The following is a 24,989-nucleotide window of genomic DNA, read 5'->3' as shown; positions in this document are numbered from 1 at the left end:
TCATATCACTTTCTTCCGAATTGCCTTGTTTTACTTTAACTATATTTTACTGCTAAGATATGTTGTTGCCAGAAAGTTACAGCAGTGCCAACTGAAGTATTCATGCTCTACCACTGATACCACTGCATTCTCAGTTTAGAGGATAAAAATAAATTGCCTGGAGTGATCTCAACTTTCTGATCCATCTACCCACTCGGTTAACTCTTTATAGTTCCCACAGATGGTAGCAGCAGTTATGCCTGTGAGCCATATACTATTTTACTTTTCATTAATGCTTCAGAATAATGCTGCAAGGAACAATTGAAATGGTGGGGGACCAAGCAGGAAGACAGAACAAATAGCAAAACTGCTGACTTTGTCCAGACTTACTATCATTTTTTTTTTGTTTTAAATGGTAACATATTTAACCTTTCTGAAGGTGCTATATGGTTTAATCAGAGGTGTAAGGTATAGATCTGCTGCTGAATGCAGTCCTGATGTGTGTGTGTGTTTGTGTGTGTGTATGAGAGAGAGAGAGAATTCATTTGCACAAGCAGTGCAAATTGGGTGTGTGTCTTTATGCACTTGGTATAATTGCAGCGTATAGCAAGGATCCAATAATCAGTCAGACTGACTGGTGAAGCAACTTTGTTGATTTTCATAACTATGAGGCCTACCATAAATTGATAATGAAGGCCCTCCGGTAACCTGAAATGCCATTATAAGATCCTTTATGGGCATCTCTGGAGAGCATGAAAATCCCATTTTGTCAAAAAATATAATTGGTTATTATAATAAAAATATTAAATAATATTAATATTAATATTAAAAAGAAAACATTGAAAATAGGGAAGGAAGTTTTCACAGCTGCTCAGGACCTCCATTTGTGGAGGTAATGGCAAAAAAAAAAAAGTTCAGGTAGATGAACATTTACTAAAATTGGGGGCATGAATGGAGACATTTTAAGAAGTGCAAGTAGAGAGGTAGAAAGTAATGAGTATCTGTTGTGAGGCGTGTATATAGAAAGAACCGAAATGGCTGTGTGACAGACTATGACAGACTATGCTTCTGTCTCCTTTGTATGGAAGTAAGTTGATTGCAGTTGGAATGAGGTACTTAAGAACTGTGTATAATAAAACAAGAAGAGACGATAGAGAATGAATGTTTGCCAAATGAAAGTGGATTGCTTACAAAAGTCAATAACCGATATGAAAGAAGTAAGCTGAGGGATTTGGTCACATATAGAGAATGGATGAGGATTGAATTGCAAAGGATTGAATTGCAAAACAAATATATGACTGAAGGATCAAGAAGAAGGGAAGACTGAGAAAGACACAGATAGATGGAGTTGATGAGATCCACAAAAAGAGATTGAGAAGTTTAAGGAATGAAAGTCAGTATATGAGGAGATACACAGGTGTGGTGGAAGCTAGTGCAGTTTGCAGAGACATAATAGCATGGAGGGGGATTGTGAATGGTATTTGTAATAAACTAGATGTAGCTATATTTCATTTTCTTTTCTTTTCTCATGCTTTTCAGTTCTTTGGTTTACTACTTCAAGCTCCCTTTCTAAGCCTTGCTTAACCTGAAAGGGGATGGATGGATGGAAGGATGGATGGGGGGATTTTATTTGCCTCTTCCCAATCTCAGTCACAAAGAACCAACATGGCTGACTGGGTCCTATGGCTGATTCATAGCCAGTTAGTCAAGCAAAAAATGTCCCTCAAAAGCACCCTTTTGAAATGGATACAAATGGTAACCTGAGACACTGCTTATATTTATATATAAAACTCTGAAATGAGGGGAAAAAATAGAATTAATTGCAGATTAATAATTTGGAAACTTCTTTTTCCTCCCCAGGAACTACAATACCTCCACTTCTTAATAGTACATCCAACAATTTGTACTTAAACTTTCAGTCAGATATTAGTGTGTCGGCTGCTGGCTTTCATTTAGAATATACAGGTAATGTAATTGCAATATATATTACAATTAAATAGGCCTGGATGGCTTATGGAAAAGTTGATGAAAGAAAGAGAGTGACAAAAGGTAAATATTTCAGCATAAAGATTCTATCCCCTACAAAGGATCCTAGAGTCTATATTCATTTGGATTAAGAACTAAGGATGTTGGCTGAAAAAGTATTAAGAACTGAAAGGAAAAAAGGAAAAATAAACAGGTAGGTATTGAAAGACATATATGTAACATCAAGCACTTTCAGAGACAGAGAGAGAAAAAACGGATCATTCTGGGATAGAAAAGGAATTTGGTTAACTTGTTTCTACTGATCCTTTGAAGAAGGGGGAAAAAACTGCCATTTTTTAATGACCAAGGTGGCATATCTTCAGGCAAATTGTCCCTAGTCCTATGCAAGGCTATACTCACATCCAGGACCTTGGGTCATTTGCAACTTGTTGTCCATGGGAGTGACTTAAGTTGGTCTGCCTGGTGGTTTAGATTTTATGCTAGTTGAATCTTGTTGAGGAGAAGATAATGACTTTGGCAACAAGCAAGGGAAACAAAGGAAACACAGTAATAAGTCACCAAAGATTTATTTTTCATATCTCAGCAATTAGGTGTTGCTAATTTATCATTAAATGTTTTTTGTTTTGCCAAAATATAACTTTGTTACAAAATCCTTTGCTAGCATACAATTGCAATATCAGATACAAGCTTAAGCAATTCTGCTTGATTCCTAAAGTGCCACTTGCATATTTAAAACCAAATCTGAGTCCAGCAATAATAAAAATAATAACAACAATTATCCGGAGAAATCCGAGCAAATGCAGACTGCTTTTCTCTACAACTTATGTCATTTTCTCACTGTTCCATATAAACAGAAGAGCCTGTGTATCCTGTAGGTATAAACAAGATCAGATACATAATCTTACATTTTGTGATCATTTGTCTGATCTGTGAGAATCCCAAAATTCTTTAATCACTGTCTGTTCCATTTTGTGGTATAACCAGACAATCTTAACCATTAGAATATTTTAGTAGCAATTCTGAGTGATGTGTATTATCATATAATCATCTTCCTCCATTGCCATGTGATCTTTTTCTATTATCTTGCATTTTACTGCCTTTCTGGCTTTTTTTTTTCCTTTTCTGAAACTATTCAGGTAATTGGTTGTTTGAAAGCCAGAATGGCACTTTGAAATATCACGAAGATGTTGCAATTATATAAAGATCTCAATATTTGATTTCAGTCATTTCATACAGAATATATCTTGCAGTTGTCTAGCTCTGTTAACCACTCACTTACTCACTGATGATTTAAGTGACATGGAATAACTGGCAATATTTGTAAGTAGACTAGCCACAATTCATAATTTCTGCACACTTCATCTCTTTGTCAAAGCTGCACATAGTGGTTTTGAAACTAAAAGAAGAGGATATAGAAAACATAATTTCTAGTGTCAAGCGAAAGGGTGAGGCTGCATATAATTTGAAACTCTTACCTCAGGCTCCAGAAAGTCACACTAGATAAAGTTTGTTGTGTGTGTTTGGGGGTGGGATGGTTTGTATGTATTGGGACCTTTCTCAAGGTCTGCATATCAGAGATGGGCAGAATCAGGATCCATAGTGGACCTCCCTTTGTTTTTTTGCCAGCCCCTCCACTTTTCTTTCTCCCCTTAGCTCTTTTGTATATGTCTTCATTTCTTATTTCTAATGTCAGGTGGAGAAAATAGTCCTACATGTCTTTCCTACAAACTCTTACTCATTTTGTTGAAAGAAAAATTGCTTTTAAAATATTTTTCAAAAAGGAAGAGAAGTACATGATGGATAGCCTTACCCTTAGTTATGAGGGTAAGAGAGATACGGTTGAGTATCCTGTATTTCATTGTACAATCATCTTTTTAGCACTTTCCTTGGTTTTACACACTTCATTTAAATCCCGAGGCAAAAGATCACAGGAGAATTCCTCCAGTTTAGGATTTCCATTAGCAGTGCCATTATAACCAGGAAATAGGAGTTCTCTTTTTGAGAAATTATAGGAGTGGATGTCTTCCCCGATAAAACTCAATAAAATTGAGCAGTAAAATTGCTCAATGTTTATGACCCTGGATTTTGTGAAGAATTCTGATAGGCCATTTGTGCTCAGTCTTAATTCATTTCTTATTTTCTTTCTCTCTCATTCTCATATCATTCACAGTAGGTAAATGATAATTATTATGGTACCGTAGGTGAAATCATTTTATGGAAATTATCAATTAATGTTATGGGCTAGCATCTACCTGAATCTTTAGATAATTAAACAGGAAGCTAAGTGATCTTGGGATGCATATAATCATGTGATGATAACCAGATTGATGTTCAGAGTGGCCAACCATTTTTGGGGGGTATGCCTCATTAATTACATTAATTTATACGCAATCAAATTATCCAAATGTTTATATATATATTTTTTCTAGAATTAACTCTAATAATACAAGATTATCTTGTTCCATAGATTTGAGAGATGGGGGCAAGTATAAAACAACATATATCTTCCCCCCTTCATTTACATAGTGTGTGTGTGTGTGCAGAAACATTTATACAGTTAACAAAGTAGCAAGATTAACTGGATTCTGCGCTGAGCATATGCCCTTTCTGTTTTTTTAAACAATGAATTATATATGAATTGTCAATATCAGTTTGAAAAACAAACTTTATAGAACTACACAGTTAATATTAGTGATTAGAGAAGAAATATTGCATGACATATAGAGGTCATCCCCAACTGAACAAGCCCATCTAGGTAAGAATATCTGTACCTTTTGTTGAAGTCAACACACTGGCTATCTGTGAGTGTTAGAGTGCCCCTCTTTTGTTTCTGAGTTTAAGGTTATGGTCTTAGACTGAGGTCCTCCGGAGATGAGCTCTTCTGTAAGCCTCAGCCCCCGTTATGGGAAAATGTTCAGATCCTGTTCAGCATTATATGAGACAGATTGTCAACAGCCAAGTATCAGACTTTGACTACAGTTGCTCCAAAACTTTTGAATGAGCTTTCTGTTGACTGTTTTTCTCTTCTAGCCTTTTGGAAAGGTTCTAAAATCTATTTATTTTGGAAAGCTTTTGGCTTCTGAAGCTACTTGTTGGCTGTTCAGGCTTTATTTGGCTCTGCATTTTGAAAAGCTTTCTTTTGTTCTGCTTCATTTTTAATACTTGATGTTCCATACTTGAATACCATGTTTTAAATGTTTGTGTACTGTTCAGCTTACATGCAGAAGACTTTGAACATGGGAATATAAAAAATACTTGTATAGCTTAATGAAAGGTTTGCCATGTAACATGTGGATTTTAGAAATACATTTTAAAATTGAAGATGTTTGATTTATCCTTCATTTTATTCTGTGAACACCCTTTTGCCAGCTTTTTTTTTTTTCTCTCCTTCCTAGGAGGAACTTTTTATTAAAAAAATAAATAAATAAGAAATGGATAGAAATTTTCTCTATAACCAACAGAAACAGCATTTTATAACCCTCTTGCCAAGCCAAATAACTTATGGATTCCTAACTGTGCATTCAGCTTTCATTATCATCACACTTAGATCATCATGCACAATGAACTCCTAATGTGTAGAGCCCTGTTTATTACTGGGGATGGACTTACACTTGACCTTTGTCTCCATGACACTTCCATTGTTATGTATGTTGGTGAGTTCCTGAACAGGGAATTATTTTATACCTCCCCAGCAATATTAAACTCCGGCAATGATTAGAGCATGTTCAGAATTTCATGCACTGTCATTGATGAGGCCCACCAGCATTTAATTTGTTCCCTTTAGTTTGTTTTCATACTGTTCTGCTAGTAGCCTTAATTCCATTTTTATTCTTCTCTAATCTGTAGAAAATTAAATAAAGATTTGTATTTCAACCGTAGTTTGTATTTCAACTGTATTTCAACAGAAGGTAATCTTCCTTGTCCATCATTCTGCCTCTGGCCTTCTTCCCTTTTCCAAGGCATTAACATGCACTTGGCTTTTGTTGATGGATTTCGGAAGTCTCAGAAAAAGGAATGAATCCAGTATACTTGAAATCTGCTCACTTTATCTTAAAACACTTCTCGGAGAATGATCTGTCAGACATTTAAGACTTGTGGAGAAAAGTATTTCTGTAATGTAGACAGTTTTCAAAAATGCTATATTATTGTCTTCCTGATTTCAATCTCCCTCAGCATGAGGACTTTGATAATGTTCTGCATGCATGTCAGAATCTGTAGGATAAATTTATTTTGTCATTGTTAAGTTTTTTAACTTTCCACAGCTATAGGTTTGGACTCCTGCCCTGAACCTCAGACCCCAAACAGTGGAATTAAGATTGGAGACAGGTATATGGTGGGAGATGTGGTTTCCTTCCAGTGTGACCAAGGATATTCTCTCCAGGTAGATTTTTTTTTTCTTTTTCAAACTCAGATTTATTATTCATTCCTAACTAAGTTATTGTTGCTTTTAAAATAAGAGTTGTTTTTTTTTATAATCCAGCTAGAAAATAAAACCATTATTTGAAGGGAAGGACATACAAATTGATAAAGATTGAGTTTCTGCAATTTATTATTTTCCTTATTCCTTATAACTCCTTTGAAATATAGAGTTGGACCCATGGCTTGTGAGGGGTTCCTCCTCATGGAAATGATTTTTTTTAAGGAGCTCCCTCTTGTTGCATCATCATGAATCTTTGGAATATCAATATCATTTTTTTAAAAAAAGACAGGAATGAGTACAGTGTGTGGGTTAAAACTGCAGGAGGAAGAGAAATTAGGGATCCACTAAAATGGTTTATTTTTATGTTTATTGGGTTTGGCATTGCTTTCTTCCACATCTGTCTGTATTCTCTGTCTGTCTGTCTGTCTGTTTGTCTGCTTGTCAGTCTGTCTGCCATCTATCTATCTATCTATCTATCTATCTATCTATCTATCTATCTATCTATCCCAAATCATTTCTGTTTGTCACCAAGATAAAGATATCAGTATGTCCAAAGTATTCACCAAGAGTCTGACTTTATTTGTTGGAGCCTTTACATCATCATTAGGTGTGTGTTTATGGGTGTGTGGGTGTGGGTGTGTTTTAATGGATGATCACTGCATCACTGTTGTTTCCAGATCCCTAAAGGAACATGCAATTTGGAATCTAAAGACTTTACTTCTCTGATTCAGAGAAGAACATCTGATCTGCTGCCCATGTGATAAAGAAGAAGACATTACCCATTATATCTCCATTATTATGCCAAAAGTGCCATATTCTCTCAGTTCTGTACCATAACTGGCCTTTGTTCTTTGCCATTTGGCATACACATCAAAATGCAGTAAAGTAACATTGTCTATGTAAACAGCTCCCTAGCCAGGGAGGCCAGGGATTGGCAAGCATATCAGGGATCCAAGGGAGGTTTGTTTTGTGCCAATGACTTGCTAATATTGCTGCAGCCAAACCAGACCATAATTGGCTATGCTGATGAGACCTTGCCAGCCAGTTTGGCTCCCAGGTTTACATCACAGAATGAAAGCTGAGATACTCTTTTATTGTTATGCATAATAAAGTGTAGCATAGAACTGATTGTTAATGTGATAATTTTAAAATGTTTTGTCATTTTATAGGGACATTCACATATCACCTGCATGCCTGGACCAGTAAGAAGATGGAATTATCCTATTCCAATTTGCTTAGGTATTTCTTTCATATATAAGCTTAAAAACTTTATGAAACATGTATTGGAGCTTTATTTGCCAGGTTCATGGTGTCTTGATAGAGGGATGGATCCATGAGGGAGTTCCACAATGGGAACAGAGTGGGCATGACCAGGGCAACAAAGTCCCACCCCTTTTTAAGTGCCCACAATGCATGCAAAACATGCCCATTGTTTTGACATTGTGGACAATCTGCTGTGCAATCTCTAGTATTAAATGTCAGGTGACATCGTTCTGATGCAGATTTCGTGAGGCAGATGGCTACTACTATTTAAATCAGCAATAAAACTCAAAGGAGAATTGAGTAGTGTAAATGGTGATATTAAAATAAAGCCAAAAGAAAGAAAGCAGGCCTGTGCTAGAGCCAAAACAAGTGTTCATTATACATTGCATTAAAAAAAATGCCAAGTTACATTTTTTCCCAAAGATAAGTAGGTCAATAGTAATGAATATATTTTTGAGAAATACAGTTCATTCCATTAAAAAAAAATTGTGGTGACTCTGGCTTGATACATTATGAAATACAAAGGGAGTCTATAATATGACAAAGAGTATGGATTGCTCCGTTCAGTATTCCAAACACATTTTCCCTCTGTTATGATATTCCATTTTCTACTTCCTACCCTATCCTCTTTCCCCAAACACACAACATTATGTGATCTTGACATTTCTCATTCCTCTTGGTTTATTTCAGTACAACTGTTGCTTCTTTAACTATAATTGTATTTCTGCAAATTTTGGGGTAATCATAAGCATGATGAGGGCATTGTAGCCCCATTTGGGTTATAGCAATAGTAGGCTATTGATTGCTGGTTCTTAACCAGTGACATCCATGAAGGACAAGAGAGCAGGGGTGAAAGTTGAATTGTGGCATTAACTGCAAGCCTCGGTCCTTTTCTACATGTGTGATGACTTTGTGCACATGCTCCGAAGGGGTGGAGCTTGCAGCCCAATTTTGATAAAAAGAACAAGAAGCTGTAGATACCGCTGTCCTCAGTCACCTGAATGAACAGCATTAATGTAAAGAATTGCCTAACAGAAAAATAGAATCCCATTTTTTTTAGTGTATTTCTTTAGAACAGTGTTTGTCAATCTTGGCCATTTTGAGAAGTGTGGACTTCAGCTCCCAGAATTCCCCAGCCAGCACTCCCAGAATTCTGGAAGTTGAAGTCCACACATCTCAAAATGACCAAGGTTGAGAAACGCTGCTTTAGAAGCTAAGGAAAGATAACTTGGTTTAAATGACCCTTTTATTTTTCTCTCTCATTTGTAGCACAGTGTGGTGGTTCCATGTCAGACTTCAGTGGTGTGATCCTTAGCCCAGGATTTCCTGGAAATTATCCCAGCAGTTTAGATTGCACATGGACTATAAAGCTGCCTGTTGGGTTTGGTATGTCTTATTCCATTTAGTTCCACTTAACAGAAGTGAAGCCCTGTTAATATGTTCCTCTTTTAAAAACTAAGCATTGCATGCATACTTCATTCACCAAATTAGGTCTTCTCACCAAGCATGGTTGAAATGTAGGAAAATACCTTTCTGCTGAAATTGTTTGGACTAACCAGCTTTATGATTTGTGTCTTTATTGGAAGGCGTTCTTCAAGGTTTCAGAGGAATTTTCCCTAACAGTCATACCTAGGTGTATCTGAAGATGGAATATTTTGAACATAAGAAAAGCCTTACTGGATTAACCCATAGATCCATCTAGTCCAGTATTATTTGACATGTAATGGACAACTGGATATACTTAGATCAGAGTTTCTCAAGCTTAGCTACTTTAAGATATGTGGGCTTCAACTCCCAGAATTTCCCAACCAGCATGTTCCCCACACATCTTAAAGTAACCTACGTTGAAAAACAGTGACTTAGATAACTCACAAGCCTAGACAGAAAAGTGATAGCCCCTTTGCATAGTCGATTTCAGGCAACAAGTATTAAGACATGCTACCTAAGTTTCCTTCAGCAAAGGATCGTTACCTTGTTGTGGTGCTGGAGCTTGAGCACCTCAATGATGCCATGAGCTAAACCGTGAAGGGCCACCCAAGACGGGAAGGTCATGACAGAGAGGTCAGACTAAATGTGATCCCTGGGGAAGGTAATGTCAACCCACCCCAGTATTCTTGCCGTGAAAACTAAATGGATCAGTACAACCAGAGATATTTCGGTATACCATCAGAGGATGAGACCCCCAGGTCGGAAGATGGTCAAAATGCTACTGGGGAGGAACAGAGGATGAGCTCAACTAGCCCCAGACGTGATGACACAGCTAGCTCAAAGCCAAAAGGACGGCTAGCGGCCGACGGTGCTGGTGGTGAACGGCGAATCCGATGTTCTAAGGATCAACAAACCATTTGAACCTGGAATGTAAGATCTATGAGCCAGGGCAAATTTGATGTGGTTCTTGGTGAGATGTCAAGATTAAAGATAGACATTTTGGGCATCAGTGAACTGAAATGGACTGGAATGGGCCACTTCACATCAAATGACCACCAGATCTACTACTGTGGACAAGAGGACCACAGAAGAAATGGAGTAGCCTTCCTAATTAATAGTAAAGTGGCTAAAGCAGTGCTGGGTTCAATCCAAAAAACGACAGAATGATCTCAATTCGAATTCAGGGCAAGCCATCTAACATCACAGTGATCCAAATATATGCCCCAACCACAAATGCTGAAGAAGCTGAAGTAGAGCAGTTCTATGAGGATCTGCAGCACCTACTGGATGACACGCCTAAAAGAGATGTTATTTTCATCACAGGAGACTGGAATGCTAAGGTGGGCAGTCAAACGACACCTGGAATTACAGGTAAGTATGGCCTGGGAGAACAAAATGAAGCAGGACATAGGCTGATAGAATTTTGCCAAGACAACTCACTCTGCGTAACAAACACTCTCTTCCAACAACTTAAGAGACGGCTTTATACATGGACTTCACCAGATGGACAACACCGAAATCAGATTGACTATATCCTTTGCAGCCAAAGGTGGCAGACATCTGTACAGTCGGTAAAAACAAGACCTGGAGCTGACTGTAGTTCCGATCACGAACTTCTTCTTGTACAATTTAGAATCAGACTCAAGAGATTAGGGAAGACCCACAGATCAGCTAGATATGAGCTCACTAATATCCCTCAGGAATATGCAGTGGAGGTGAAGAATCGATTTAAGGGACTGGACTTAGTAGATAGGGTCCCGGAAGAACTCTGGACAGAAGTTGGCAGCATTGTTCAGGAGGTGGCAACAAAATACACCCCAAAGAAAGAGAAAACCAAGAAGGTAAAATGGCTGTCTGCTGAGACACTAGAAGTAGCCCAAGAAAGAAGGAAAGCAAAAGGCAACAGTGATAGGGGGAGATATGCCCAATTAAATGCAAAATTCCAGACGTTAGCCAGAAGAGATAAGGAATTATTTTTAAACAAGCAATGCATGGAAGTGGAAGAAGACAATAGAATAGGAAGGACAAGAGACCTCTTCCAGAAAATTAGAAACATTGGAGGTAAATTCCAGGCAAAAATGGGTATGATCAAAAACAAAGATGGCAAGGACCTAACAGAAGAAGAAGAGATCAAGAAAAGGTGGCAAGAATATACAGAAGACCTGTATAGGAAGGATAACAATATTGGGGATAGCTTTGATGGTGTGGTCAGTGAGCTAGAGCCAGACATCCTGAAGAGTGAGGTTGAGTGGGCCTTAAGAAGCATTGCTAATAACAAGGCAGCAGGAGACAATGGCATCCCAGCTGAACTGTTCAAAATCTTGCAAGATGATGCTGTCAAGGTAATGCCTGCTATATGCCAGCAAATTTGGAAAACACAAGAATGGCCATCAGATTGGAAAAAATCAACTTATATCCCCATACCAAAAAAGGGGAACACTAAAGAATGTTCAAACTATCGAACAGTGGCACTCATTTCACATGCCAGTAAGGTAATGCTCAAGATCCTGCAAGGTAGACTTCAGCAGTTCATGGAGCGAGAATTGCCAGATGTACAAGCTGGGTTTAGAAAAGGCAGGGGAACTAGAAACCAAATTGCCAATATCTGCTGGATAATGGAAAAAGCCAGGGAGTTTCAGAAAAACATCTATTTCTGTTTTATTGACTATTCTAAAGCCTTTGACTGTGTGGACCATAACAAATTGTGGCAAGTTCTTAGTGGTATGGGGATACCAAGTCATCTTGTGTGCCTCCTGAAGAATCTGTATAACGACCAGGTAGCGACAGTAAGAACAGACCACGGAACAACGGACCAGTTTAAGATTGGGAAAGGAGTACAACAGGGCTGTATACTCTCACCCTACCTATTCAACTTGTATGCAGAACACATCATGCGACAAGCTGGGCTTGAGGAATCCAAGGATGGAGTTAAAATCTCTGGAAGAAACATTAACAATCTCAGATATGCAGATGATACCACCTTGATGGCTGAAAGTGAAGAGGAACTGAGGAGCCTTATGATGAAGGTGAAAGAAGAAAGAGCAAAAGCTGGCTTGCAGCTAAACCTGAAAAAAACCAAGATTATGGCAACCAGCTTGATTGATAACTGGCAAATAGAGGAGAAAATGTAGAAGCAGTGAAAGACTTTGTATTCCTAGGTGCAAAGATTACTGCAGATGCTGACTGCAGTCAGGAAATCAGAAGACGCTTAATTCTTGGGAGAAGAGCAATGACAAATCTCGATAAAATAGTTAAGAGCAGAGACATCACACTGACAACAAAGGCCTGCATAGTTAAAGCAATGGTGTTCCCCATAGTAACATATGGCTGCAAGAGCTGGACCATAAGGAAGGCTGAGAGAAGGAAGATCAATGCTTTTGAACTGTGGTGTTGGAGGAAAATTCTGAGAGTGCCTTGGACTGCAAGAAGATCAAACCAGTCCATCCTCCAGGAAATTAAGCTAGACTGCTCACTTGAGGGAATGATATTAAAGGCCAAACTGAAATACTTTGGCCACATAATGAGAAGACAGGACAGCCTGGAGAAGGTGCTGATGCTAGGGAGAGTGGAGGGCAAAGGAAGAGGGGCTGACCAAGGGCAAGGTGGATGGATGATATTCTAGAGGTGACGGACTTGTCCCTGGGGGAGCTGAGGGTGTTGACAACCGACAGGAAGCTCTGGCGGTGGGCTGGTCCATGAAGTCACGAAGAGTCGGAAGCGACTAAACGAATAAACAACAACCTAAGTTTCATGAATTAGTAGACAGCTCTTTTTTTTCTGCAAAACATGTGCTCTACTACTGAATGTTAGTCTTCTCCAAAGTCTATGTTCACAACAGTAATGTAGCGGTAACAGCTCATCGCACACAGCTTTAATGGAGCTCAGCATGTAGGTTTTTGTGCACAAGTCAACACAAAATTGTAGCAATTTAAAAAATAATAGTTTTGGATGAAAGCCAGGAGGCAAAAGAATGCATTCATTTACGCAACTTAAATTTGCAGATGCAATAATAAAACTCTTATAAAAGGACAAATTTAGAAATTTATGAAACATGTACTTCAGCTTGAAGGTGAATCCAGCTAGAGGTTAATAACACTACCAGTAATTTCCACTGATTAAAAAATAAAAAGCAATAACAACATGAGTCATGTCTTCTAAAGTAAATAATGATAAGTTAATATACTGTAGGAACATGTCAAAAGAATTTTTTTAAAAAAAACCTTTGTTAAATAGATAGTTGTAGATTAGACTCAAAATTCAATAATGAAAATCTATGGACCTCTCAAGATACTTTGCTATATAGCGGAGTATTACACTCTTGGGGAGCCCACAAAGGCAGAATCATGTATCACATTTGCTTATGGCACTGTTTCACATTAGAGGATTTTTTGTTTTGTTTTGTTTTAATTTGATATATTTGTTTGGTGGCATGCATGCCATGAAGTTCTTCCTTACTTTGTGCTGGTGAGCTTAGGCTTCAGTGCTTTGGTCTTCAGGCTGTTGGGTTAATCCTCACATGGCACTTATGGCACAACAAAATGAACAAGGGCCAAAAGGTATGTAATATAACATTTTTCAAGCAAACAGTGATTGTGTATTTTTTTTAAGCAAATAACAGCTTGAATATCCTATTTATTCATGGGCACCAGCCATAGATCTTCCCTATGGTACATGAAATGAAACAGAAAAAAATATATGTAATTTGAAATATGAGGCATCGTTGTTGATCAAACTTGTAATTTATTTTACTTGGGAAACTATTTCTGAGTCTGTTTCTAGAATTTAAAGGAGTCTCTACAATGTAGCCTCAAAATAATAGAAGAGGGATAATTGTAGGATTATCCTCCATTTTTCACCCATTAAATTGACATAAGATATCTTTAGCTAAATATTTATTTAAATCCATGTCTGCTGGAGCTACTCAATGTAGTTGAATTATATCTCTTAGGAAAACAAGATTGAACATTATTTTGCTTTTATGCTATTTGAAAGCTGCAGAAAAAGTTTCCAAATTTACAAATTTGGACATTACCACTGCTTCTTTTCTCTGTCTTGCTGTCTAGTTCTGACCACTAATTGGGTGAGACACATCTTATATAAAAATAATAGTGTAATTTAGGGAAAATAGTTTGGGGAGACATTGAGAAGAAGCATTAATGGGCTAGAAACCAGGAGTCTGTGAGTTCTAGTCCCACCTTAGGCATGAAAGCTGGCTGGGTGACCTTGGGCCAGTCACTCTCTCAGCCCAACCCACCACCACAGGGTTGTTGTTGTGGAGAAAATATGAGGAGGAAGGAGTATTAGGTATGTTTGCCACCTTGAGTTATTTATATAAAAAAATAATAAAGGTGGGATAGAAAAATGAATGAATGAATGAATGAATGAATGAATGAATTCTGCCCATTCTTTAAGAACTCAGATCTCCAAAGGGCTGTACAGGTTTTAGGTACTTCATGTCCAGATTGCTGCAGAGCATTCTTCATAGAAACTTCCATTATGATTGTTTGAAAACTACAGGTGGCACAGAATACAGTAGTTTGATTGTTTTGCTTACAGGGGATGTGTTGAAGTATTTACAGAGGTTTCCTTGCCAAATATCAGTTATGATGTTTAAATTTTGAAACAAGATCTGGACAATCTTCTTCTGTATGAACTTATCTGATTATTAACATCATCTTCAGAGGTCTTTTGGCATGTCTTAATAATCTCTGTAATGAGGAAGAGGTCTTTGGGGGGCTGAACCAAGATTCTTGATTTCTAAAGCAAGCCTGTTTTTCTTCCTTGGGATTGACATTTTGAAAACTGCCTTTTTAGAAATGCATTTGGTTTGCAAGTTTATTTTTTTTTTAATCCCCTTTTATTGCATTCATTATTTTAACTGTTTTTATGTTCTTTTCATGTGCAGGTTTTGTATGCAACTATCCAGTGTTTACAATTTTTAACTGTCAAATTGTTGCTAGTAGTGGGAGCAAGGTAGTAATGGTGGTAGTAGTAGCAGTAGTGTTTGTCACAGTACATTTCTAGAAGAGAAATCAGGGCGTATTTTTTTTTTAAATAAAGAAATAAAATTTCTTAATCTATTAATACATTTTAGGAAAGAAAAGAAGTTTGTCTTGGATGCTAACACAAATGCTGTCTTTCTGTGTGGATGAAAAATCCTTGGGCTTGTTGGCCTACAAACACTGCCAATATCATTTGAACTGCAATAGAAGAGATCCTGGCCCTTCAGTGCCCCTTGGCTCCCCGATAAACTACAATTGCTGCGGTGGTCACAGTATGGTCCCCCCTCCCCCATTTATTGGATTATTGCAGAGCTCCTGTAGTTTAAATTATATTGGTTTCCCAAGACTTTGAAATTTTTGAGAATAATATAACAAATGTTGAAAACAAATGGAGGATCTGTTTGGTTGTCCAGTCTAATGGTATAGCAACTCCCTGAATTAATTAATTAAACTTCCTCTATTAATATAGAAGTACTAAACAATGTTTAGATTTTATCCTATTTATTTCTTAAACACTATTTTCAGGTGTGCACTTGCAATTTGTGAACTTTTCAACGGAGACAATCCATGATTATTTGGAAATTAGAAGCGGATCAACCGATGTTAGCACTGCCATTGGTAGACTCAGCGGTCCTCAGCTACCTTCTTCCCTTTTCAGTACAACACATGAAACTAGCTTATATTTTCACAGTGATTATTCTCAGAACAAACAAGGATTTCATATTGTGTATCAAGGTATGTGATTACATCTACCTGTTTTGTAATGTTACAATGCAAAGTACATTGTTAAAAACAAGGGCAAAATATTTTTATTGAAATATTAAAAATGGCTTGTTTTAGTTTGGTTCACAATGATTTTATCTGAGGAATCATGGAATAAAATCTAGAGTAGAGCAGAGCAGAGCAGAGTCCCATATCCCAAATTATAGCATTATCAACCGCTTGCAGTCTTATTTGTGCTTGAAGTGATCTACCATGTTACTTACTAATTATTTCTCATGGTAATTAGATCCACTATTTAGGTTTGGGGACATATAATCACAGAAAGACACAAAACTACTCAATGGTAGGGTTCAGCTAGTGGAAAAAAAAGCTTTCCACTCAAAAGAACAGTTTCTATGGAACATACACCGTTTTCTCCTGGGTTGAAAGTTGGGAGTTCTCCTGGACAGTATGAAGATAGGTGATTTCAGTAAGTGAGATTGAACTGGATATCTCCCATAGGTAAGTTGAAATGTGGTGTACCTCCCACTGAATTCAATTCATTATTTATATGTAAGCCCAAAGAGTTTTTTTCCCCCAAACAGTGTATAGGTGTTTGTGGGAGGGAAGTGGCAAGGGGGGCACACAACAAGTATATTTATTTATTATGATTTATTTGTTAAACACATATATACCCCACTGAAATCAAAATTAGGTTTAGCAGTTTACAGAGAAATTTATTTATTTATTTATTAAAAAAAATCAAATGGCCGCCCATCTTAAACAACTCTGGGTGGCTCAGAACAACAATAAAACCAATAACTATAAAACAACCATAAAACAATAAAACAGCAAAATGATAAAACAAAAACCCTGTGCCTTAATCATCCCCTTGGGATGCCTGCAGCAAGCTCCAATTACCCTCATTCCATTCTTTCTCTCTATTCTATCCTATCTCAGTGCCTCAGTAAAAAGCCAGGTCTTAATGGTCTTCCAAAAGGCTAAAATAATAAAAATAGAACAATTTAATACCTCCATGGTCACATTTGAAACCAAATAGAAGTATCGCAGCATGACAATGCAGACCATGTGACTTATATCCTTGCATCCAACAATGGGACCTATGTATGAAAACCTGAGCTTTGGATCATGACCTTGCAATGCACATTTCTTTATTTCTTCAGCCGTGTGCTTTGTACCAGTTGCCAAAGACAGATAATACATAGGTAGCAGATGACTTTGAAACTAGAACCAGAAATTCAAAGGGAACAAATGTCAAAACCTTCATTAAATTTTAATGAAAATTAAGAAATAGGATAAAGATGCCTAGGAGTTAAGACTGACTATATGGACGACCATGCAGTTTTCTTTATAACAAGGCCAAAATGATTTGCCATTACCTTTCCCTGGGTGCTGAAAAGCTCCCCATCTTGTCTATAGCTCCATTGATTCCTGGTGCTCTCCTGGCTAAATATTAACCAACACTGCATAACTTCAAGCTGTGGCAAGGTCAGGCAGGTGCTTCCAGCTGCTGAGATTGAAAAAGGAGAGGAACAAATGCATTCATTGAGATACTGTAGTATTATATAGTGTAGAATGGTGACTGCAGGGGCTAGACGTTGATCTCATCCCACTTTGAGAAAAAGTCATTCAGCTCAATCCTCAACAGCGAAAAACATAGGTAAGTGAGATGTCTTCAATTCCATGACTTTATTTAAATGTTAAAAAATAAAAAAATATGAAGAGTTTGGATTAGGAATACTATGTGGTTATACAATTCGTATATTCATGTGTTAGAAAGAGCAACACACAGAGAGAAGGGTGCTTAAAATATTTAATCATTTTTTCAAGAAATACCTTTCTTGTCTGTGGTACACTGACAATTATTCTATCTATTCATTCATTCATTCATTCATTCATTCATTTATTTATTTTTCAGCATATCAGTTGCAAAGTTGTCCTGACCCACGTCCCTTCCGCAATGGCTTTGTTATTGGGACTGACTTTACTGTAGGACAGACTGTTTCATTTGAGTGTTTTCTAGGATATACTTTGATTGGAAACTCAGCACTTACTTGCCTTCACGGGATCAGTCGTAACTGGAACCATCCTCTTCCAAGGTGTGAAGGTATGTTTTCAATAGATACATACTTTCTTCTTATGTTTTGTTTTGTTTTTCACAGTATTAGCTATTAAAAACTCAAATAATTGGATTTAAATTCAGTCTTCTAAAAGACTGCTATAGTCAAGAGATTGAAAGTAGGATAGGGATCCATGCAGTAGTTAGACTGTTGAGGAACAGAATGATATCCATAGAAATTAGAAGAAAATTGCTTAGGCAAATAGCAAGAATTTCAAGATATGATCTGTGGAGTTCTTGGTGCTCTCTGGGCCTTGTTGTTTTCTTGCAGACATTTCTTGACCCAACTAGGTAACATCATCAGTGCTGGTAAGTGTGGGGTGTGCTCCCTGTTTATATAGAGTAGCTTACCCTGCCAGTGTTGATGGGGGTATGGTTTTCTCCTTGGTAGTTCCTTGATTAGGGTATTGTTTTCTGCTTGATTGTTTGTCTGGTATTAATCCCTGCTTACCAGATCACCAGAACTAGTGAAAGAATCCATGGTAGCAGTACTACACAACACACCCAACCTAGCCAAATGCATTAAGGTAAAAATATCCAGAATCATGGACCTTATCAACCTCTACCTCACTACCTACTTTCAGTTTGATGGACAAATATACCAACAGATCAAAGAAACACCCATGGGATCACCACTCTCAGGATTCATAGCAGAGACCATAATGCAGCATCTAGAAACTATAGCACTTCCACACATACAGTACAAGCAAAAGTATGGATCTGGTATGTAGATGACACCTTTGTCATAATAAAAAAGGCCAACAACTAGAGAAGACACATGAAACCATCAACAACATCTTCAAAGGAATAAAATTCACAAGGGAAGAAGAAAACAACAACACACTGCCTTCCTAGGTATCCTCATCAGCAGAGGAAACAATGGCAAATTAGAAATGCAAGTCTATCGAAAAACAACAGACACCAACCAAATGCTTCATTACTAAAGAAACAACCCAACCTTCCACAAGAGGAGCTGTGTAAGAACATTAGTCAGATGAGTATAAACCCACTGCAGCAACCCAGAACACCAGAAAAAGGAAACAAACTGCCTATACAATATCTTCCAACAAAATGGATTCCCATGCAACTTTATCAAAATTGTCTGACTGCTCACGACCAGCACAAGCTATGAAAAGGGTTACCACCATACATCAGAAACATCTCAGAAACAACCAACAGACTATGACAACCACATGGCATCACTGTAGCACACAAACCAATTAAAGCCCTCCAAAACATCTTAAGTAAACCAAAAGACCCAGTAGCCCAAGAATTGAAAATAGGAGTCATTTACAACATATAGTATAAGGACTGTAACAGCCACTATGTAGGAGAGACAAGCAGAAGACTAGCAGAGAGCCTCCATGAATACCAACTAGCAGTCAGAAGACACAATGAAAACTTCTTAATCTCACAACCTATGGGCAGACTCAACTGTAGTTTCAGCTGGGAACTGTGAGCATCCTAAACCAAGCTAAATCCCAAAAGACTAGGGAATTCCTGGAAGCTTGGCATTCAGACGAATCAGCCATCAACAGACACATAGAGATTATCTATCTATCTATCTATCTATCTATCTATCTATCTATCTATCTATCTATCTATCTATCTAATTTGTCCCCACCCATCTCCTCCCATCAGGGGACTCTGGGCGATTTACAACATTTACACACCATTCAAAAGAGACAATAAAAAAGCTAAGAATGAAACAAAAAGACCAGAACACATCCTCTCTAGCAACCAACACCCAGATAAGCAGGGATTAACACCAGGCAAACAATGAAGCGGAATACAATACCCTAATCAAGGAACTACCAAGGAGAAAACCACACCCCCACCAACACAGGGGGGGGGGGGCAAGCTACTGTATAAAAACAGGGAGCAAACCCCACACTCATCGGCACTGATGATGTTACTTAGTTGGGTAATGAAATGTCTGCAAGCAAACAATCAAGCTCAGAGAGCACCAAGCACTCCACATTAAAGATTTATGTTACATTTTATTATGTAACATAAGCCAGCTACACAGTTTAAGATTAATATCCCCCCTACAAACATATTTTAGTCAGACTGAGTTTGGAAGCAGCTTTATGAATTCTATCTTCATTATGTTGCATGTGCTGCTAGTACCTGTTTTGCGAGAGGGTTTTTTTTTCTTCTTTTTTTCTTTTTCTTTCCACATTTTGGTTTAATATACATGTATTGGTTTATAAGGTATTACAAAACTGAAAATGGTTGAATCATAAGAATGCACTTTTGAATTATATATCAAAATATATCACTGTGAGAAGAACATGGATTCCCTGAGCATAGGGTACAGCTAAAGAAATTGCTCTTCAAAATTGAAAAGACTTTGTGGCTCTAGAACTGCAATCTTGGATTGATGATACATGCTCACTTCCCCTTGATGAACAATTTCTGATTTTCTTCCTGATGAAAATTGCTCAGTATAATGGTCTGCTTAATATAATTTTGTGCAGTCAAGGTATAATTGTAGTTTTAAAAATCAGGCTGGTATTTTTTTTAAAAAAAAATATCCATAATAGGTTCAGGGGAGAAGCTCTGTGTGTATTTGGGGCCATTTGTGGTTTGGTTTTGTTCTTTCTTTTTATAGTAAAGCAATAAAAATGTGATATTTTTTCACTATATATATATATATATATAAATAAATCATAAGCGTGATAACTTCCTTCCTTCCTTCCTTCCTTCCTTCCTTCCTTCCTTCCTTCCTTCCTTCCTTCCTTCCTTCCTTCCTTCCTTCCTTTGTTAGCTCTTTGTGGAGGAAATATAACTGCTATGAATGGTACAATATACTCACCTGGCTACCCTGATGAATATCCAAATTTTCAAGACTGCTTTTGGCTTGTAAGAGTACCACCAGGAAATGGAATTTATATCAATTTTACTGTTCTTCAGACAGAACCAATATATGATTTTATAACAGTTTGGTAAGCAGAAATTACCATATTTTATTATGCAATATGTTATGCATAGGAACAAGCAAGATTACTAAATGCAAATTACTGTTTTGACCATTTTAACAGCTCAGTTCAAGACTGATTTAAACACTGTTTTCCCACGCCCATGTGGTATAGGAATTTTGTCCCAACTAGTCAACAATAAACTCAATATTACTATTGTTCACTATAGCAGTTAAAGAACACTAAGATCTGCTGCATGATTGGTAACTGTCCTTGAAAAATGTGTTACTGGAATTACCTGTTTATATAAGTTAGATGATGAATTCTGTAAGTTTATGTTCAAAGGACCAAACTTATTAATACAGAATCACCAAACATAATTCTGCTTACTTGTGATAAAACTCATGTAAGGTAGATACATCATTGACAAAGATTTGTTTCTCAATCTAAGTTCACATTTATTTATATAGTTCTTATACATTTAACATGTTTAATAATTGGAAATTATTTAATTATTATTTAATTATTAGTAGTAATAATTTCTGCAGCATGCAAATGAGTTTAAAATATAATATACCAAACATTTTCTTATTTCAAATATATGAAATAGAAGATAGTCCAAACTTTATCCCAATGGTAATATATTTGTATATGTACATGCATATGTATAGATAAGAATAATGATTTTTAATAATTGGAATATTAAAAGGGCAGCATAGATTTATTGTTAGAAACTTCCAACTGACTTTAGAAGAGGAAAGAAACAAAAGGATGTTTGATGCACACAGTAATCAGGCATCTATAAGTTGAGCCTCATTGAAGTTTACTCAATTTTAAGTACAGTAGCTTAGCCTTGTATAATTAAGGCATATGCAGAAAGCTTATTTGGAAACCTCTGGCCTATTTTTGTATAAGTATCCAGTTCTGAATTTGAGGTACAACTGATGGAACAACACATACTCCTGAATATTGTAACTCTACTCAGCAGAGCTAACAGTATGTAAAACTCTATGGTCTGGTCACTGAAATATTCAGCTGGAAGGTTCTGGAGCTGAAAACATTGTAGAAAACTAACACCTAATTGATCTGATTTTAAAATAACAGAAAAAGCTAGCACATTCTGGTTCTTTTGTAGAGTAGGGGGAAAAGGTAATAAGGATGTGATTAAGATTTATAAAAGTATGCATGGGTAATATATAAAGGGGATAGAGAAAAACTCTTTTTTCTCATAAACTAAATGATAAAACCTTTGTTTGCCTTTCAATATGAACCAGCATAATTGTGACTCCCTGAACAATTGAAATTCACTAATGTGGAGGTTTTGCTTTTGTATTTTATATTTTGCAGTGCAGTTTTCTGATTAAAATGCATGCAAAATATTTACTTTAAATTGTAAAGTAATATTTGCAAAATGTCTACTAAACTAAACTAAAACTTTTACAGAACAAACTTGTGCTTGTAAACATATTAATATTAGAGAAAGCAAAAGAGCTTTATATAAACTAATAGGCATGACCAATTTCTGGACTTCAGTAAAACGTATCTAGTTTGCCATCGGTTCAGATGGATTTGCAAAGATGCTTAGATTAATGGTTAGACCTCTTTGACCTCTTCTTCTGGGCTTTCCCAGAATTATTTGGCTGGCCGCAGGGAAAGCAAGATATTAGACTGGATGGATCTCTTATGTACTAGTGAATCCATACAACACATTTTATTTTCTGTAAATTACTTGTTTGGAATAAATTGTTCCAGTGTACTTAAACCAAAATAATGTGTTTTTTTTCATATTTTCAAAAGTACATTTGAATAGAATAGAACAGAACAGCTGCAGCCACTTGTGTCTTTCTGCAGCAAACACGTAGTATTTGGTGAAAAAGTTTGTCCTCCTTTATTTTATTTTTAAGGAAATACATACAGCAAAGAACATTTCAAGGATAAATGGATTTTATGTCCATTACTGAATTGATTAAAAACCTGCTAAATCGCAATAGACTCATAATTATAACAGGCTTATAATATCATTTTCATTCAAATGTCAGCATTTTAATTTTTGAATATAACTAGAAAGTATATGGCTGTGACCAAAAGTCAACATCTGTATATTACAGTGCATTGTACCTTCACATGAAAGAAAAAGTCTGATGGCTCTATAAGTATTGTTTTCAGAACATTAAACATCTGTAAAATATATTGGACAAAAACTCATGAATTCTATAAATGTGCTATATGCAGATTTTATCATATATCACATCACATAATGGAAAACAATATGAGAAGTTCAGATTACTATAAGTGCCATCTTTGAAACAACAAAGGGGAAGTATCACATTTCCCATCTTAGCAACTTCAAGACACAGAGGCCAGAGCAAAATGAGAAAATATTTGTGCCTCCAAATAGGTCAGGGTTAACAGAAAAAAATGTATAAAGAAAAATAATGGACTGGAACTTTATTTTAGCTATTTAAAAAATGCAAGAGAGGGTGTGTTTTGTCAATGCTGTTTGCTTTTTATGATGTTTGATTTGTTTTATTTATTTGGACTGTACACAAACTTTTTTTTTCCCAGGAACTGCTTCTGCACATCTGTTGATGTGCATCTCTACATTTTGTTATAGTTACTCAACTCAAATTCCATTGTAAGAAAAAGAAAAGTAATGTAATGGAGAACAGATGCTCTCCATGAATTTAGTCCCTTGTGGATTAGATGGTAGAATTGCTTGTTTTTTTCACTCTTTTTCTTGCTTTCATTTCACTGCTGATGTGCCTTGAATTCTTACTTAAAGCAGATGGTAAGAAATATGTTTAACTGTGGTACCAATTTTCCCTTCCTTCCTTCCTTCCTTCCTTCCTTCCTTCCTTCCTTCCTTCCTTCCTTCCTTCCAGGGATGGGCCTGAGCAAAATTCACCTCAGATTGGTCAGTTTAGTGGCAACACTGCATTGGAATCTGTCTACAGCACTTCAAATCAAATTCTAATAAAGTTCCACAGTGATTTTACAACAAGTGGCTTCTTTGTTCTTAGTTACCATGGTTAGTGCTGCACATCTAAAATCTGCGTCTGTGTGTTTGTGTATTCACCTTCATTTTTTTTTAATATAATAAACACAAAGGACATATTCCTAGTTGGATTGATAAACAATTTTTGCTTAATCATATATTGGCATGCTTTCTGACTCTCACAAACAAGTTGAAATGCATGAGGACTAGATGAGTTATTTAATTAATATGGCACGTTAAAAAGTATTGGTAGATATTGTCGCATGCCAATAAATATGAGAATGTATAAGAAGAAAGACAAGAGGTAAAATGAGAACCTAATAACAGAGCAGAGCAAACTTTGTACCTATGAAAATAATAATAATAATAATAATAATAATATAAAACAGCTAGGCTGGTTTCTATAGGATAGATAAGAATAGACAGAATCAAAGAGGAGGATAATACTTTGAAGGTCATCTTATCCTTCCTTTTGTTCACTGAAGGCTATGTAATGCAGTATATTTTTAATAAAATACTGTAGCTTTTTTTAAATATAAATGTAGTATGGAATGTCCAGGTTTCACATAGCCATTAATGAGTACATATTTGGCAGATATTTTTGTTCAGACTAACAGTTGCGAATCTAATTAACAATACTATTATCTAGCATATATTTTATCAATATATGTTAAATATATCACCAAGTATGCAAAAAAAGGGATGCGGTGGCACTGCGGGTTAAACCGCTGAGCTGCTGAGCTTGCCAATCGGAAGGTCAGCGGTTCGAATCCACGTGGCGGGGTGAGCTCCCATTGCTAGTCCCAGCTTCTGCCAACCTAGCAGTTCGAAAACATGCCAATGTGAGTAGATTGATAGGTACCGCTTTGGCGGGCAGGTAACGGTGTTCCGTTTGCTCATGCCGGCCACATGACCATGGAAGTGTCTATGGACAAACGCCGTCTCTTCAGCTTTGAAATGGAGATGAGCACCGCCCCCTAGAGTTGGACATGACTGGACTTGATGTCAAGGGAAACCTTTACTTTTACCTATGCAAAAAGATATTTGTCATACATGTTACAAAAAACATGTATATGTTCCCTGTGAAAGGTGAAAGGTTCCCTGTGCAAGCAGCAAGTCATGTCTGACCCTGGTTTCACAATGTTTTCTTGGC

The 24,989-nt window shown here is 36.7% G+C and overlaps 1 protein-coding gene across 1 annotated transcript in view; it reads left to right on the top strand.

The window, feature by feature from the left end:
• The window catches only part of CSMD3 (CUB and Sushi multiple domains 3), a 643,537-nt gene that overhangs the window by 517,429 nt on the left and 101,119 nt on the right, over positions 1-24,989 (top strand). The window contains exons 38-45 of the mRNA XM_063299980.1: positions 1,840-1,944; positions 6,228-6,346; positions 7,555-7,624; positions 8,918-9,034; positions 15,604-15,813; positions 17,720-17,908; positions 20,691-20,868; positions 23,724-23,869. Of these exons, the coding sequence (XP_063156050.1) occupies positions 1,840-1,944; positions 6,228-6,346; positions 7,555-7,624; positions 8,918-9,034; positions 15,604-15,813; positions 17,720-17,908; positions 20,691-20,868; positions 23,724-23,869 (1,134 nt within the window). The remainder of the gene's footprint in view (positions 1-1,839; positions 1,945-6,227; positions 6,347-7,554; positions 7,625-8,917; positions 9,035-15,603; positions 15,814-17,719; positions 17,909-20,690; positions 20,869-23,723; positions 23,870-24,989) is intronic.

The sequence above is a fragment of the Candoia aspera genome, chromosome 3, assembly GCF_035149785.1.
Source record: "Candoia aspera isolate rCanAsp1 chromosome 3, rCanAsp1.hap2, whole genome shotgun sequence".
NCBI lineage: Eukaryota > Metazoa > Chordata > Lepidosauria > Squamata > Boidae > Candoia > Candoia aspera.
Note: the sequence above shows the minus strand (reverse complement) of the source record. Positions and strands in the feature narration are given on the sequence as shown.